Source organism: Aulonocara sp. 'chitande type north' Nkhata Bay, linkage group LG8 (assembly GCF_057382095.1).
Source record: "Aulonocara sp. 'chitande type north' Nkhata Bay isolate Kocher_YH1m ecotype deep benthic linkage group LG8, A_spYH_male_GT1.1, whole genome shotgun sequence".
Lineage (NCBI taxonomy): Eukaryota > Metazoa > Chordata > Actinopteri > Cichliformes > Cichlidae > Aulonocara > Aulonocara sp. 'chitande type north' Nkhata Bay.
The window spans coordinates 10,031,293-10,047,146 of NC_141351.1; the positions used below are offsets into that span (position 1 = coordinate 10,031,293).

Here is a 15,854-nt window from a genome sequence, read left to right on the forward strand (position 1 = left end):
GTTGGGATCGGCGTCCGCGCTGTCCACAAACAGACACGGAGCATCATCACATGCCGCTGTACCTGCTCTCCTCCAACATGGACCAGTGTTTGGCCCTGACGTCAGCCGTTACCGCCCTGCCTGCAGTATCGTTGCCCACAGATGATGATGGTGGTGATGGAGACGGGAGAAGCGGCCTCGCCGTGAATCTCATTCGGAGGCGGAATTAAGGCGCACGAAGCGGACAAGTATTTAAACAAACAAAAAAAAAGGACAACAAACTTTCAGATGGAGAAACGGGAACGTCCGCTTCACGCGTTTGGCGCAGGGAGAGATGCCCCGCAGCAGCCAAACGCCAGGGAGCGGCGCGCTGTGTCGCTTCGGTCGGGGGTTCCTCAGTTTGGCAGCGCGCCCGTGGAGTCGATTTAGGGAAGACGTTCACTTGGTTCATATCTCCGACCCACCGGTTCTCAACGTCAGCGCGGATTCGATGGCCGGGGTCAGAAGAAATACCTTTAAAAGGGTGGAGCTGCGGTTCGTTTAATAATAAATGATGAGGAATTCCGCTCGTCACTCTCAGCCTAATTGCGAGTAGTGGATTTGATGTTTATGTGTGCCTGACACTGATACCCGAGCCCCATCAGCGCCGTGCTTTCTTTTTCCTTTTCCAGCACCCTAACAAAGAAACGGGTGATGATATGTCACCATTTGAAATGACGATGGCTGCTGGCGGGTGCGGGACTACCCCTGGCATTCACGTAAAGCGCCCTGATAGCGGCTCTCCGCGGAGGCAGTTTATGCAATCCGACGCAGTGTTGCAAGTGGGCCGATGATTTGATGCTGTACTCTGCTGTCTCCTAATGATATGATCCCAAGAACTGCCAGGCCTTTACGTTTCAGTGAAATATGCTCAGGCCTCCCGTAAAGCACCACAGAGCGAGGGAGCTGTCAGTGCGCGGGCACGGGGTGTTTCTCTGAAAAGTGGGGGCCCTCTCTGTAATTAAGGTGTGAAATCGGAGGGGCAGAGAGAGAAAAAAAGCAATCATGTCGAAAGTTGTGAGTAACAAGGAGAAGAAATCCTTCAGCAAAAAGCTGTTCCGGAGGAGCTCGGTGCGCTCCGTGGGGAGCTTTATGAGCAGAGTTCTCCGGACTCTCTCGACTCTGTCTCATTTTGGCACCGACGAGCAGGCCGCCGAGGATGAGACCGACGAGGCAACTTTGCTCCCCAACACCACTGGGGGGTCACTCCCGTCGGATGACAGCGACTGCGGGGGTTTCCCCTTTGGGGATAAGGTGCCCGGTGTCGCCGGGCTCAAGAACCACGGCAACACCTGCTTCATGAACGCTATCTTGCAGTGCCTGAGCAACACAGAGCTCTTTGCTGAGTACCTTGCTTTGGAGCAGTTCAAAGGTGGAGAGACGACAAGCAACAACGAAAAGGCCAAGTCCAACGGGGTGCTGATGCAGAAAAAAGGGGGAGGCCAGCAGCAGCCGGAGACAGGGGAGGTAACCGAGCAGCTGTCCGGACTGGTTCGGGCTCTGTGGACCTTCGAGTACACTCCTCAGCACAGCAGAGACTTTAAGGTAGGTCGTGGAGACCCATATAAAGACCCTCGCTCTGTGTGGGTCTGCACAAGTTTGACAAGCAAGCAGAAAGTGTCCAAAAGACACTAGATTTAAGTTGTGTTTCTATTTTATTTTGCAATATTTTTTTTTATTTCTTTGAGCTCCAAATTCAACAGTCATCTAACGTTTGATTAGATATGAGCTTATGGGACAACCAGCTGCACCTTATAGTCCAAGTTTTTGCCTCTTAAGTGCAACTAAGTGAACTTGAGCAACAAACTGAGTCCTACTTTTTAAGTGGTTGGCTACAAATCAATGTGTTTTTTATGTTCTCTAAACTTACATGGTTAGAAGATAAATCTGAGTGTGAACTCCTTAAATATTACAAAGATGATTAGTTTTATATTTTAGATATGCCACTTTGTGTTTCTGACTTTGATCCAGGTGTGATTGTCATACACGGGGCAGCCATATATGCACTTTACAAGCAGTACAGTGTTTATAGTAGAATCCCAGTGATCCGTGAAAAGTCAGTGTTTATAGGACTAACACTTCTTCCTTGTAAATGAAACAGAATCTTGAGCAGAGCTGTATTGAAGCTGACTGTATCAGCTTTTTGCTTCCAGCCTTGTCTGTTTTTCATTGTCATCTCTTAAATCTGCGTCCCGGCGATGAAAAGTTTGCCTGTCACGATCACAAAGATTTGCTTCTGCATAACAAAAGACGTGTTTTCTCACTCATGATGTGTTCTTGAAAAGTTCAATACAAAGTGGAGAGAGACTAAACAGAAACGGGCCATACAGCGCATTCTTTGTTCTTGACAATGTTGCTATTTCTGTCTATTTTCTTCTGCTTTAGTTGCCAGCCAAACTGCAAACAGTCCAGCTGGATATAGATTATTTTCATCATCAGAAGCATTAAACATGTTGAACTGGACATGGACACATGGGTGAATATAACCTTAAAAAACAGAATAAAACTATGTAGGATTTTTGCAGCATACAAGTGTTTTCTAGTAACATTAGTAACGCTTCCAACTGGTGCTTTTAAAAGTGTCATTTCATAGATATTTGGGAGAACACATACACACACACACACACACACACACACACACACACACAGTACAAATGGATCTTTCTCTTCAAATGTCTAAAAAATACTATTACAACCTTAAATGCTGCTAACTGGACTTCAGCAAAGCAAACTTTGTTGTGGTTTGTGTACATTAAAGATGGACATTTGCTAATTTTCCACCTCTTTTCTTAAACCACAATCTGAGCCTAAACTGGAAGCACTTAAAGACCATTAGGGAGATTTAATAAGAACACAAGGGAATTATTTTATCGTCCATTCTCTCTCAGAAGCCGCTGGTTTGAGGATTTGGTTGTAGTACACTACCTAAAATCTCAAAGACTTTGCACAAGTCTGCACTTCTGCACATCTCATCTTAAGATGAGATTTTATTTGTCCAAAGAGTTTGGAAGTTCCTTTGTTATACCAGCTGAACATTAAGTGAAACACACTAAAAAGACTTAAATATCTCAAATGTGTAAAAATATCCAATCCAACAAAGAAAAATGAAACAGAATTAAACTAAATGTAGATAAAAGCATAAATATCAGATGACATTGAAGTGGCTTCCTGTAACAGGGTCAAGTGTCAAAGCCAATGCAGTCACTCTACACACAGAGTAAAGTGTTGTGACAGTGCCAACATGAGACATTCAACATTTGTACCCCCCCAACAAAACAAAACAAAGCAAATTATATGATGATAATATTGATATGATATTTTTTAAAACCCGTACTGATACTGATATTTGATGATCTAAAAATCCAATATGTCAGCCGATATTTTTTCTTTCAGACCCATGAAATATGAACAGCTTTGCATGACATTCATCGTGTGTAGCTTTTTATGGGCAGTTACTAAGATAATATTTGTCTAATAAGCAAAGTTCTCCAGTTCAAATCTGGGAGAAGATGCAAATCCTAAATCAACCAAAAAAGTAACAAAAACAAAAAAATGGAAAACCATGCAGGGCTATCTGTTGTGGCAACGACTTGCGAATATGGGAGCAGCCAAAAGTAGCTTCTCCTACTAAGATAATTAAAAAAAAAAAAACTAAACTTTTTTACTGTTACAATCAGTCTTTGACTACTTTTTTTATGAGTGTTGCTAACAGAGAAGTTGCCCTCTGTTGGACAAACTACTATTTCTCCTGTTTCTCCTTCTAGTTCTTTTTAAAAACTTTTAAACTTTTTCTTTATCAGGTGTTATAAATGCACATACATACATCGTGCACCTTTTAAATACACGGGAAACATAGTTATATTTTTGCTGTGTGGTGGTTTCATTCATTTTATGGCACATTTACTTAACACTTATTTAATCCTTTCAAGCTCAACCTGCTATTTGACATTTAAGTTGAACTACAAGTTCAGCTAAAATCCTGGTCAAATGTACTGCAAAGGTACAAACGAAGGTCAGTAAGAGTCACGCAAAAGTGTTTGAGTGCACAGCCTGGGAAAACAGTTTGTCCTTCCTGGCACTGGGGATTTTTGTAGTGCCTTGTTGGTGTCACTGGTTTTTAATTTAGATTTTGAACTCTGCATTGCAGACCAGAGGTTTGGGGTATGAAATGTGAGGGCACTTATTTGGCAGAAAAAAAGCCAACAACTCAGGCTAATGATGCATTATGAGAAAGATATCACAGCTTTAATGCAGTGCCTCATTTAATATTACTTTTTAAATATTATCACCAACTGATGAATTCAGAATGAAGTTACACAGGCTGAGCATCAGTATCAAGCCACTTTCATACTGATTGGTTATTGGCCTGTTGGCAAAAAACAGCATAAACCAATGGCATTGGCCGATTTTTATCAGCTAGATGTTGACAAACAGTGCGATGAACAATAAAAGACTCTGAAACAGTTCAGCCATTGTTTTTATATCGCACAACGAAGAAAACAGGGAGTAACGACTAAAACCAAATACAGTGGCACTCAGGACAATCAGGACAGTTGCTATTGGCTTAGAATTTCACATTTTGTGCATCCCTAGCTTTGCCCTATGGGAATAACAATCCCATTTTTTTCACAGTGTCTTGTCTGTCGTTAACCAAAAATACACACAGCATAGCAGTTTATAGGGTTCTATTTTTGTGAAGGTGCAGTGTTTAAAAGAGACCTGGGTATTTAGAAAATGAATCACTGATATCATCTCAGATCTCTTTACTTAAAGACAACCTTTGTGGTTGAGCCACACAAGATAGCCTGGCCCTGTTTTTTTTTGCACCATTTTGCACAAAAGCGCTGAGGCTGCTTTTGTAACTGCTCTAAAATAAGGACGACTGTCCCATAGGAGAGGCTGAGCGGCCACACAGTACCCAGTGCCGCTCGTATCTTTGACCTTGTGTGACATTTGATAGCCTCTGCGTGGAGGTGACTTCACAGCTTCCAGCCTGGGCGGCTTTGTAGAGTACGCACTGTTTTGATCTCCAGCAGCTTATTGTTTAAGGTCAAGCTTCAGCCAGTGTCCTTGCTTTAAAAAGCTTGGCCTGACCTTTAGGACTCTGCTAATCGTTGTCCTGGTTAAACATAGCTGAATATTTCACAGTTAAGCAAGGTGGAAAAAGGGAACGAGTCGCTCTCTGTGAACTTTTACTACATCTCTGTTTTTTTTGTGCAAGCCACTTAAATCCATCCAATTCCTTGATTTTTCTTTTTTTCTGCTGTTGTCTGCAGAATGTAGTGTCAAAGAGTGCCCTTCAATTCAAGGGCAACTCCCAGCACGATGCCCAAGAATTCCTCCTCTGGTTGCTTGATAGAGTTCATGAAGACCTCAACCAAATTGTCCCCCTGGACAGCAGACTCCCCAGGAAGGTAAACACTGATTTAGATCACAGTTACGTGTTACCGCTGTGTCCTAAAGTAAACAGATATGCAACTGCGCATTCGGTAATTTCTGAACATTTTATTGCTTCTTGACTGCTGCTGTTGTTTATTCTCAGCCTCCAGTAGAAGAAGAAACTGTCCCTGAAGGATCTCCACTACCAGCACCTGGCTCTTTTGTACAGGAGCTGTTTCAGGCACAATACAGGTAAAATTTGCAGTTGCTGGCAGTTGCACATTTGTTTTGACTCTTTAGCACCGTGCTTGTATTACAAAACATACATACGTAGTTAAGAAAATCCTCGACATCCTTTGTTTTCTATGCTGAGAGTAATTGCCCATGTGATAAACATCCAAGTGAAACGCAGATCACAGGTCGAATCCACATTGGTATAGATGAGGATATTTATACACAGCTGTGACTTTGACATCAAACCAAACACTGTGCAAATGGAAAGCGAGATCACTCATTAGTTTGTGGATTCTTTGCTGTGGATGTTTTATCCTAGAAAGTGTTAAGCAGTGTTAAATAAGAATGAAAATACATTTTCAAGACCATAAACTCACCAGAAAAGTGTTCACTGAACTCATAAATCAAGTGAGAAGTGGAGTCATTTCCTCAGTCTTTACAGACTTCTTTCTGTAACTGGAGCAATTGCCCCCTGCTGGCCATTATTATGATTGCAGGTTCAAAGCTGCTGTTGCTCCTCTTTATTCCTTTTCTTTTCCTTTTATTTAAAGCCCAAGAAACTTAAAATTCAGTTCAGTTTTATTATATGGCACCAATTCACATTAACAGTTGCCTTATATTGTAAGGTAAAAACTCTGCAGTATTAAAAAGAAAACCCCAACAGTCAGATAACCCTGAAAAGCAAACATTTGGCAACAGTGAGAAGAATAAACTTCCTTTTAATGTGAAGAAACCTCCAGTAGAACCAGGATCAGGGAGGGACAGTCATCAGCTGTGAGGAGACAACAGAGGGAGGCAGAATTAAAGACAAATTATGAGAGTTTTATAATTGAGAGTGATTAAATGTAGCAGTGGTGTATAAACATACAGAGATTGAAAAGAGGTCAGGAAAGAAGAAATGCTTAGTGCATGATGGGATGATGGGAAGCCTCCCAGGAGCCTGAGCTTAGGAATAAATTTGATCTGGCTCAACTATTCAGCTTCATATAAGAACATAAAAGTGGTGTCAGTTGTAATTCATTAATTCTCCTTGTTTCTCTGATTAGATCCTCCCTGACTTGCCCTCACTGCCAGAAACAGAGCAACACCTTTGATCCTTTCCTCTGCATCTCACTGCCAATCCCGGTACCTCACACAAGGTAAGGTGACTCTGGGTCTAGTTTAGAAGTAAGACAATCCATCATACAATTAAAAAAAAAGTCCCTGTATCCAAAACTGTAATGAGACAAGATCCTGTCTGAACTCCAAGCTTGGAAACAAAGGGAGTGTCAAACCGAGCCCAGACAAACACTGTGAGAGATGTGACAGGAAAAAGCTAAAATTAGAAGATGCTGTCTATCTTTGGAACATCGGTCCAGTCATGGTTATGAAACAGCCAATTAAATCCAGTCGTTCTGTTGTGCAGGCCCCTGTATGTGACAGTGGTGTATCAAGGAAAGTGCTCCCACTGTATGAGAGTCGGGGTGGCGGTGCCCCTCTCTGGCACCGTGTCCAGGTTGAGACAAGCTGTGGCCCAAGAGACCAAAATACCTGCCCAACAGGTGAGGCCTCATTTAAAACTTTCCTCTTTGTGTTCCTGTTAACGAACCCGCATCAGTAATTTAGTGTTTTGGGTTTTTTTGATTCCCCGTCACTGCTTAGATTGTTCTCACTGAAATGTACTACGATGGCTTCCATCGCTCCTTCTGTGACGATGACGACGACCTCGAGATCATTCAGGAGAGCGACTCCATCTTTGCTTTCGAGACACCCGAGCTGTTCAGACCGGAGCAGATCCGCTCCAAGCGATGTGGTACGACATCCTGTTTACTCACTCTTTGTCTCAGTGTAGTGGGTTGACAAAAACAGGCAAAATGTTTCATTTTTGGGAAGGTAAAGCAGCATGTTGGATTGATTTTTGGAAACACTTCACAAGGGAGCACGTGGGTTTTTTCCCCCCCAACTTGAACTTTTTCTGTGTACGTTTCAGGAAGCCCACATGCCAATCTCAATCAGAACAACTTGAAGTATGGGACAGATAATAACAGGATGGCCACACAAATACAAGAGCCTACAACACCACCTCAGAGTCCCAATAAGAACAGCGGGCAGGCTGAGAAGATCGTCCTGCTGGTGTGCAACAGAGCCTGCGCTGGACAGCAAGGACGCAGGTGCTTTAATGAACAGAGCTGTGTAAGAATTGCAAATTTAATCCACAAATCTTCTAAAACTTGCTGTTTTTCTATTTTCCCCCAGGTTCGGTAATCCATTTATTCTATATTTGGAGCGTACAGTGACCTGGGATGTACTACAGAAAGAGATTTTGGAGAAAATGAGGCATGTTCTGCGCCCTGGAGTCTTTGTACAGGTGCATATTATGACGTAAACACAGCAACCTCACATTTTGATAAGCTTTTAATGAAGATTAAGTTTTTTCTTGTCTTACCCTTGACGCCCTGTAGGTGGGGCCCTTCACTTTGCGTGTGGTAGGAGTGGTTGGAATCACATATCTCTTGCCTCAGGAGGAGCAGCCTCTCTGCCATCCCTCTGTGGAAAGGTAATGCCGCATATCCCCGCTAGGATGCAGTGTTACCCCACCTGAATGTCATTGTAGAAATCCTGTGGCGTGTTCTGTCCAGTTGAAGGTGATTGAAGAGCCTCAGCGAACCTTCATTGGTATTGATGTCAAAATAAATCCTGAGATGTCTGATAGCTTGTCTGGTTCTAATAGATTTTCTTCACAGAGGCTGTCGACCTCTGGGGTTGTTGCATGGATTTTTTTTTTAATGAAAAGAAAGTTGTGAGTGACATTTGCTCCGCTTGTGTTACATGAACAAACAAAGACTCGTTCAAACTAAACTTTAAAACAAAAAACATGGTCACCATCACAAGTTCTGATGATGACTTCAATACTAGGACAATGGTTAATAGTGGCTAGTGGTGAAAATCTAAAACAGAAATTACCTCTAGAGGAGGCGTAAATCTTTCTGTGCTTATGATAATAAATATAATAATGAATTAAAAAACCCAGTTAAATGTGTAAAATTAAACATTTAATGTGTCTCTGGTCTAACTTTTAACAGAGCATACAAGTCCTGTGGTCCTGGAGGACCCCCTCATGTCAAAATTGTTGTTGAGTGGGACAAGGAGACGAAAGACTAGTACGTGACACCCACACGCACACACACACACAAAATTAACACAAGAACTGGACTAAAAAAATGATGGACTGATAGAGTGATGAATCCAAATAAGAGTTTTTGGTTCAAATTGTTGTCTGTAGAAACGGAGGAGGTCAGGTGAGCGGTACAACATTGAGTATTTACAGACATCTGTAAAACCCAGTGGAGGCTCGGTCATGGTTTGAGGCTGTACTTCAGCCAGCAGTGTTGGGGATCTTGTCAAAATTCATGGAAATATAAACGCAGAAATGTACCATCAGATTTTGTTCCACCATGCAACACTATCTGGAAAGTGTCTGATTGGCAGTGACTTTGATTTTCTGCACGGCAATGATCTTAAACTAAATTTCAGTAAATGCAGAGCTCGATAAATAAAAACAGCAACACACAATACAGCACTATCAGTCGTAGACTGGCCTCCCAAAAGCTCAGAACTCAACATTATTGAAGCAGTGTGGGATCATCTTGACAGAGAACAGAACAAAAGGCAGAAACATCCAAGGAAGAGCCTTGAATGTCCTTCAAGAACTCTGAAAAACTATTCCTGAAGACTACTTAAAGAAATTACAAGAGAATAATGAAGAGTCATGATGTTCCCACCAAATATTGACTTTCAAGCTCTTTGGAATTGTACAAACTCTTTTTTTCCCTTATATGCTCTATTTCTATGTGTTTTCTCATATATATAAAACATGTGAAGACATGAGGGGTGACTTTAGCACAGCGCTGTATAGTAACTCTTTTGAAGTTGTGTATTCCCTCTGTGACTTCGGCTGTGTTACGCCCACAGTCTGTTCAAAAGAACTGAGGACGAGTACATCCCCGATGCTGAAAGTGTGCGGCAAGCGAAGGAGCAGCATCTGCAGCCTCAGACCTGCTCACTCGCCCAGTGCTTTCAACTCTACACCAAAGAGGAACAGGTATGCTGGTGTGACCTGCACAAAAAATATTACTGATACTGATTAAAATATATATATTTCCCCTTGCATGCAGGGGTGCAGAGCGTAAAGCCTGTTTTGTGCTTAAAGTTTGCCACTTTAAAGCGTTTTCACATTAATTTCAGCTTGCTCCTGATGATGCATGGCGCTGTCCACACTGTAAGCAGCTTCAGCAAGGCAGCATCAAACTCAGCCTGTGGACCCTGCCAGACATCCTCATACTTCACCTGAAACGCTTCAGACAGGTGCAAGATTGTATCTTTTCATACGATGTAAGTAAAAAACAAAAAAAACCCCAAACTTAAACGTATTGCTTCTACAGGACGGGGATCGGCGAATGAAGATGCAGAACATGGTGAAGTTCCCGCTTACGGGCATGGACATGGCACCTCATATGGTAAAGAGAAGCCAGAGCAGCTGGAGTCTGCCCTCCCACTGGTCGCCATGGAGACGGCCGTACGGGATGGGTCGTGATCCAGAGGACTACCTTTATGACCTGTATGCGGTGTGTAACCATCATGGGACCATGCAGGGAGGACATTACACAGGTGAGGAAGCACCATATCCAGCTGGGTACAGAAGCTCTCCAGGATATTTATGTTGTTTTATTTCATTGTGTCTTGTAGCTCACTGTAAGAACTCCATCGATGGGCAGTGGTACTGCTTTGATGATAGCGATGTTCATCCCATATCTGAAGATGAGGTCTGCAAGCAGACTGCTTACATCTTGTTTTATCAACGACGTGCAACTATCCCGTCCTGGTCTGCCAACAGTTCTGTGGGAGGTAATTTGTGACAATGTTACTGTGTGCAGACTCATGTCCAATATGCAAGAAAAAGCATTTGGCAATAAACCCATAAAAAGGAACACAATTTTGAGTCATTTTCTCATGCACCTAAATGGTAAATGGACTGGTGCTAGTATATCACCTTTCTAACATTTGCACACACTCTCACATGGATGCATTGGGGGAAACCTGAGGTTCAGGATCCTGCACAAGTGGGCTGAAGGAGTTAGAGATCGGTCCACCGACTGTGATTTGTAGGCGACCTGGTTTTACCACTGTTGCTATATTATTCCTTGGAAGTTCCTTTATAAACACTTACACTAGCACATCTGTTAAAACAGTGCAGAGGGCAAACATTCAAACTGATTCAAATTTGCTGTGGATGATCAATGCTGGTGATGAGTGCTCGGTCTGTGGCTACCACTGAGCACTTTCAGCAGTTTATGTACTCTACAGTTTCAAAGCCTGAAGATGGAGCATCGTGCAGGGAGCAGGTGGTTCTTCTTCTTTTTTCCTCAGCAGTCATGAGATTAAGCACTGGGAATTCATCCTCCAGGGTGTGACTGTGGTGTTTGAAGGGAAACACTGTGGAGAACTCCACTGTGTGGTGGCATACAAACCCACTGGTTAGATTTGCTTCCCTGTGACTTTGCACACTTGCCCAAAATGAAAATAATTTTTAAGGGCTCCTGTTTTCAGACACTGAGAGAAATCCGGCTCACATCACAGAGATCTAAAAGTAGAAGGTCTGAAGGTTCATGAGCAGATGACCTTAAAGGTTTTTGATATTTATTTTTTATGTGCTGTATCCTGGAACTTTTTTATTGCACCTCATACCTCACATATTAAATTATCCTGTAATGCTCATAATATATAGATGTTCAACCACTGTCTGTCTGTTTGGCCTCTCAGGTTCCACCAGTTCCTCTTTGTGTGAGCACTGGATTAGTCGGCTGATAGGAAGTCGTCCACCTAGCCAAGCCTCATCAGGGTCCTCCAGACGCACCTCGCTGGCCTCTCTTTCTGAGTCTGCTGAGTTTGCTGGTGAACGGAGTGAAGATGATGGTAAAGAACACTAATATCACACAATTACATGTGTTTTTTTCAGCTGACAAGCATGACTATTTTCTTAATGCATGTTCTCTGCCCTGCAGGTTTATCTTCCAGACCAGCAGTGAGAGGCATGCAAAGGCAAACTTTCTCCTCAAGATCTTCCATCGCAAGTCCCTTAGCACTGAGTGAAAACGGTGCTAAACCATCCTGGCCCCACTCTGCTAAGCTCCAGCTTCGTTCCAACTCTCCCTCACGCTTCTCCCTGGAGTCCCACTCCTCCTCCCCAGTACTGGAAAGGATAGGAGAGGTGGTTGATACCAAGCAGGCTACCTCCTGCTTCACTGGGTCACCGAAGTTAGATAAACTGTCAGGGGGCAAGTCGGCTATTGGTGCTTTGGAGAGTAATGGAGGCGCTAAAAGGCTGATAGAGCAGGTGCACTCGAAAGCTGTGCTGCAGGCAGATCAGAGGAGCTCCATCCAGGCAGGAGATAACAACAATTTACTGGCTGGGGCTGAACAGGTCAGTCCAAGACATGGTGCAGCTGCAAAGGAGGTGAAACCAAGGACTGTGGCCGTGGACAGCAGCGGTGTCAAAAGGTCCTCTGCCAAGACTGGGCTGGAGAGCGAAAAGAGCCCAAAGAAGCGCGCTGCCACCTCCTCGACGTCATCCAGCTCTCTCTCTCCTGCATCTCCGGCCATTGATAAGTCACAGTCTCGAACACAATCCAAAAGCGCAGCGGCACCATCAACGCCAAAAGACAAAAGCGATGGAAGCACTAAAATTTGCAAGGGCGGCTCCTCCAGAACAGCAACCCCCTCTAAAAAAGGATCATCCCAAACCACGGAGGTATTACATCCTGAGTTGGCTGCACAGAAAAAGAGTGGATCTCCCGGATTACAAAACTCACACCCTCAGAGGAGGACATCACCCAGAGGGGTTAGTGAGAAAAGCTCCGCTTCAGGAAGGAACAGAGCAGCAGACAGGAGCACTAGCCGTGAATCGTCACGGACCAATACGGCGTTAGAGAAGAAAGTTAGCCATGGAGGTCCTCCCTCCAGGCTGAGCGCTGCTAGTAGAGCTGAGGGCAGGCCAGGCAAGGCTATGGAAGACAGAGCAGCAGCCCGGAGCTCAAGCAGTAGCTCCTCCATTACTAGTCTCCGATCCTCAAGTGTAGGTGTTTCCTCTTTAAATACAGCTCCACCGCTAAGAGGCCCCCAGAGGAGCAGTAAGACAGAGGACAAAGGTTTGTCCTTCTTTAAAACTGCTCTGAGGCCTAAAGAGACCCGGAAACCAAGTGATAGCGGCAAAGCAGGGGCAGGAGAGGGGAAAGGAAGTCCAGAGGAGAGTGGTGGGAGCGCATCTAGAGAAGGAGTCCCGCACGGAGCGAGCAAAAAAACATTGTGCGTGGCCTCGGAGTCCAACGCGAGCACAGCCAAAGACAAGGAGTCCTCTAAGGCATCAAGTTCCGCCAAGCACTCACTGCTGCCCTCCACAAAATCAAAGCTTTCTGGAGCAGAAACAGCAGCTCAGTCTCCTGCCACTGCAAAGGACCCTTCAAAGAAAGAGCCGGCTAAAAAGACATTACAGTCCAGAAAGATCCCCATCAACTCCACACAAACTAGCCAGAAATCCAAGTGATGTTACTCCGAGGGTCTGAAAAACAATCTCTCTAAAGTGCAGCTCTGAGGTGTTTTTCTGTTTCTTTTTAACCATCAAACCAGACACAAAGCATGTCTGGCAAAACAACTTTGAAGCACCTGTAGCTTTTCAGTGGTCACTGAATACCAGCTGCCATATTGGACACCTCTTGCCCACATTGTTAAATAGTTATTTAGGAATGGATTTTAACAGAAGCACTTTGTATGGATTGCATTGATTTTCAGGCGTATTATACTGTGTTGTAAATAAGCATGGGCGTGTGTTTAAATTATTGCCTTGTTCTGTCTGTAGCATCGTCGGGAGAAGAGCAGCTCATAGCGAGAATAAAAGTCACTTTGCACAAGTTGGAAAGTGGATGCGGAAAGGAGAAAGGAACTTTTCAAACACGGACTCACTCAGTCACCAAAGGAAGTTTACTGGCAATTTTTAACATGCTGATGCAGCAAATTATTTTCAAGAGAAGATCTTTACGTACAGCTCTCCTCCAGTATCGAGAGCCATTATGTCAACGACAAACATCAGTGCCTCAGATAATCGCAGAGAAGTATTTAATCGAAAGTTGTGTAACTGCAGGTGTTGGTAAATTTGTAACTCGATTTTAATATTTATCAAGCACTGAAAATGTCATTTCAAGTAAAACACAATAACGCCTGTTTAGTGCGAACCGCTGTTTACATGTGCTCTTTTTTGACGTAGTAATTCTGCAATAGCCTTTAAAAAAACAAACAGAAAAAAACAAAGTTTTTCTTCTTTTTTTATTCGACCACATTCTGACTGTCGCCAAGAAGCTGAGGAGTGAAACGTGCGTCATCAGTGTCTAACGTCTGGAGATCCTCGGTCCACCATGGTTCTTAACATTTGTGTTTATTAACCTGTAATAACCCCTCAAAACCACCCCTGCCCTCCAGCTGCTGACGCCAACACTTAACTGCGGTGCCCAGGTTCCCTTGTGGGAAATCGAGCCTCTTCAGACTGCCAGACGTCTCCAAACATTCCTCCCAGACGAACACAGGGTTAATGTACAAAAAAACCGCATAAACAACATGCTCAAAGACAGCCTGTCCTCTGTCTTCACATGCCACATCACAGCTTGTGCGCATCTTAGCTTGCAATACAGAGTAGTACTCCACAGAACGCACTGACTGTAGACCCGAGAAAAAGAGATCACTATTCCTGAAGTATGTGACAGTTGTTGCATGATAAATTGCTTATGCATGCACTTAACTATGCAAGCAGATTCTTGTAAATGCCCACACTGAGTATGTAGAAGTGCCACTCTTGTTGGATGTGTATTTATTTCCAAGTATATATATGTATATTTACATGTATATATATATATATCTATATATTTATATATGTATATATATATATATTAATTATTATTATTATTATTTTTTTTTTTTTCAAAGGCCAGCATCGGAGAGCATGTAAAGGCATCTTTATTAAAGCTTTGTTTGCACATTTCCTCAGAGTAATATAGAGTTCATATGAATGAAGGTTTTCTGTAGTGTATTCATTTGTCTCATGTTTCCCCCTCGAAACAAACACTCACAGTTGCACTTATTTTTTTAAACAGTTTTCATGACTTTTGCAGCAAAAATGCTGCTGCAGCTTTCGGATTGTGTTACAGTCGGATCACTTTTAACTGGTCAATATTAGCAGAGCTATATTTGCCCCAGGATGGGAGTGTTTTATGATAGACCCAGTGACAGGCTTGTTGTCTGGGTTTAAAGGGGCATTAGTGGTCTGTGTAGTTCCAGAGACATCTGCTGTAAAGATGTCTGCCTCTTCTTTAGTGAAATGGAGCTGTGGCCCTCACCGTGCCCAAAAATCACAGATTTTAAAAGCTCGGCAGCAGAAATCTGATGTAGTGCAAAGAAAGAAGTTCCAGCATGAAACTGCTTGTGAGGATTTTTATTTGTATTTTTTTTTATTTGTATTTTTTTTTTAAGTAACCTTGTGACTTACATTTAGCTGATTTTGGAGTGAACTCTATTTCTGTTCATGCATTTAGACAGATTGTGGCCACTCATGACCAGTCTGCATAACTGTGCTGCTTTTGTCAGAAAAAAACTGATGTGCAGTATACACGTATGCATCTTTTACATAAGATCAAAACATGAACCCTTCTACAAAAACAAAACAACCCCCCCCAAACAAATGCTAATATCTTACAGTGAAACATTGGAAGGCTTCATTAACCTATACAACAGGAACTCTACTTAAGTCAAACCAATCAATGAAAGTTTTAATAATAAAATGATTTACTGAATGTCACATTTAAGGGTGAGTGTATATCACTAGCCACAAACTGCTTTGCGGGCTCTAAGTTTTCAGCACATGCAGTGCAGAATAAATCAAAGATGCTATCTTCAGTGCCTGCTGGCTACAGTTTGTTGATGCTGTGGTATTAAAACCCAACACATGCAGTATATGAACTGGAAAAAAAAAACCTGACCTATGTATGTCGCGCCAGTGTTGATGATATGTCAGCAATGTGGAAATGCAGTACTGTGAGGAATTATTTGTTTACACAAAATGCATGGGAATTATTAAAACCTTTTTATTTTCCCATTTGTATCGAGTCATTTTATTTAAAAAGTGCTGTGTTCGTCTTTTCTGT

At 42.9% G+C, this 15,854-nt stretch overlaps 1 protein-coding gene across 1 annotated transcript; it reads left to right on the forward strand.

The window, feature by feature from the left end:
• The first annotated feature begins 107 nt into the window (after positions 1-107).
• On the forward strand, positions 108-15,787 carry LOC147323183 (ubiquitin carboxyl-terminal hydrolase 31-like). The gene is made up of 16 exons (XM_086303398.1): positions 108-1,563; positions 5,295-5,432; positions 5,561-5,649; positions 6,678-6,770; positions 7,037-7,172; positions 7,273-7,423; positions 7,601-7,781; positions 7,867-7,978; positions 8,073-8,167; positions 8,694-8,771; positions 9,583-9,712; positions 9,856-9,975; positions 10,053-10,278; positions 10,357-10,515; positions 11,431-11,583; positions 11,673-15,787. Exons 1-16 carry the CDS (start codon positions 1,024-1,026, stop codon positions 13,208-13,210), a joined length of 3,939 nt encoding a protein of 1,312 aa, XP_086159524.1. The 5' UTR covers positions 108-1,023; the 3' UTR covers positions 13,211-15,787.
• The last annotated feature ends 67 nt before the right edge of the window (positions 15,788-15,854 follow it).

What these genes read in the sequence shown, in the direction of transcription:
- LOC147323183 (XM_086303398.1), top strand. Translation starts at nt 1,024, where the DNA reads ATGTCGAAAGTTGTGAGTAACAAGGAGAAGAAATCCTTCAGCAAAAAG. An exon ending in ATCCCGGTACCTCACACAAG is followed by an intron (nt 6,771 to 7,036) that starts GTAAGGTGACTC and finishes TCTGTTGTGCAG; the next exon opens with GCCCCTGTATGTGACAGTGG. An exon ending in TGAACGGAGTGAAGATGATG is followed by an intron (nt 11,584 to 11,672) that starts GTAAAGAACACT and finishes TCTGCCCTGCAG; the next exon opens with GTTTATCTTCCAGACCAGCA.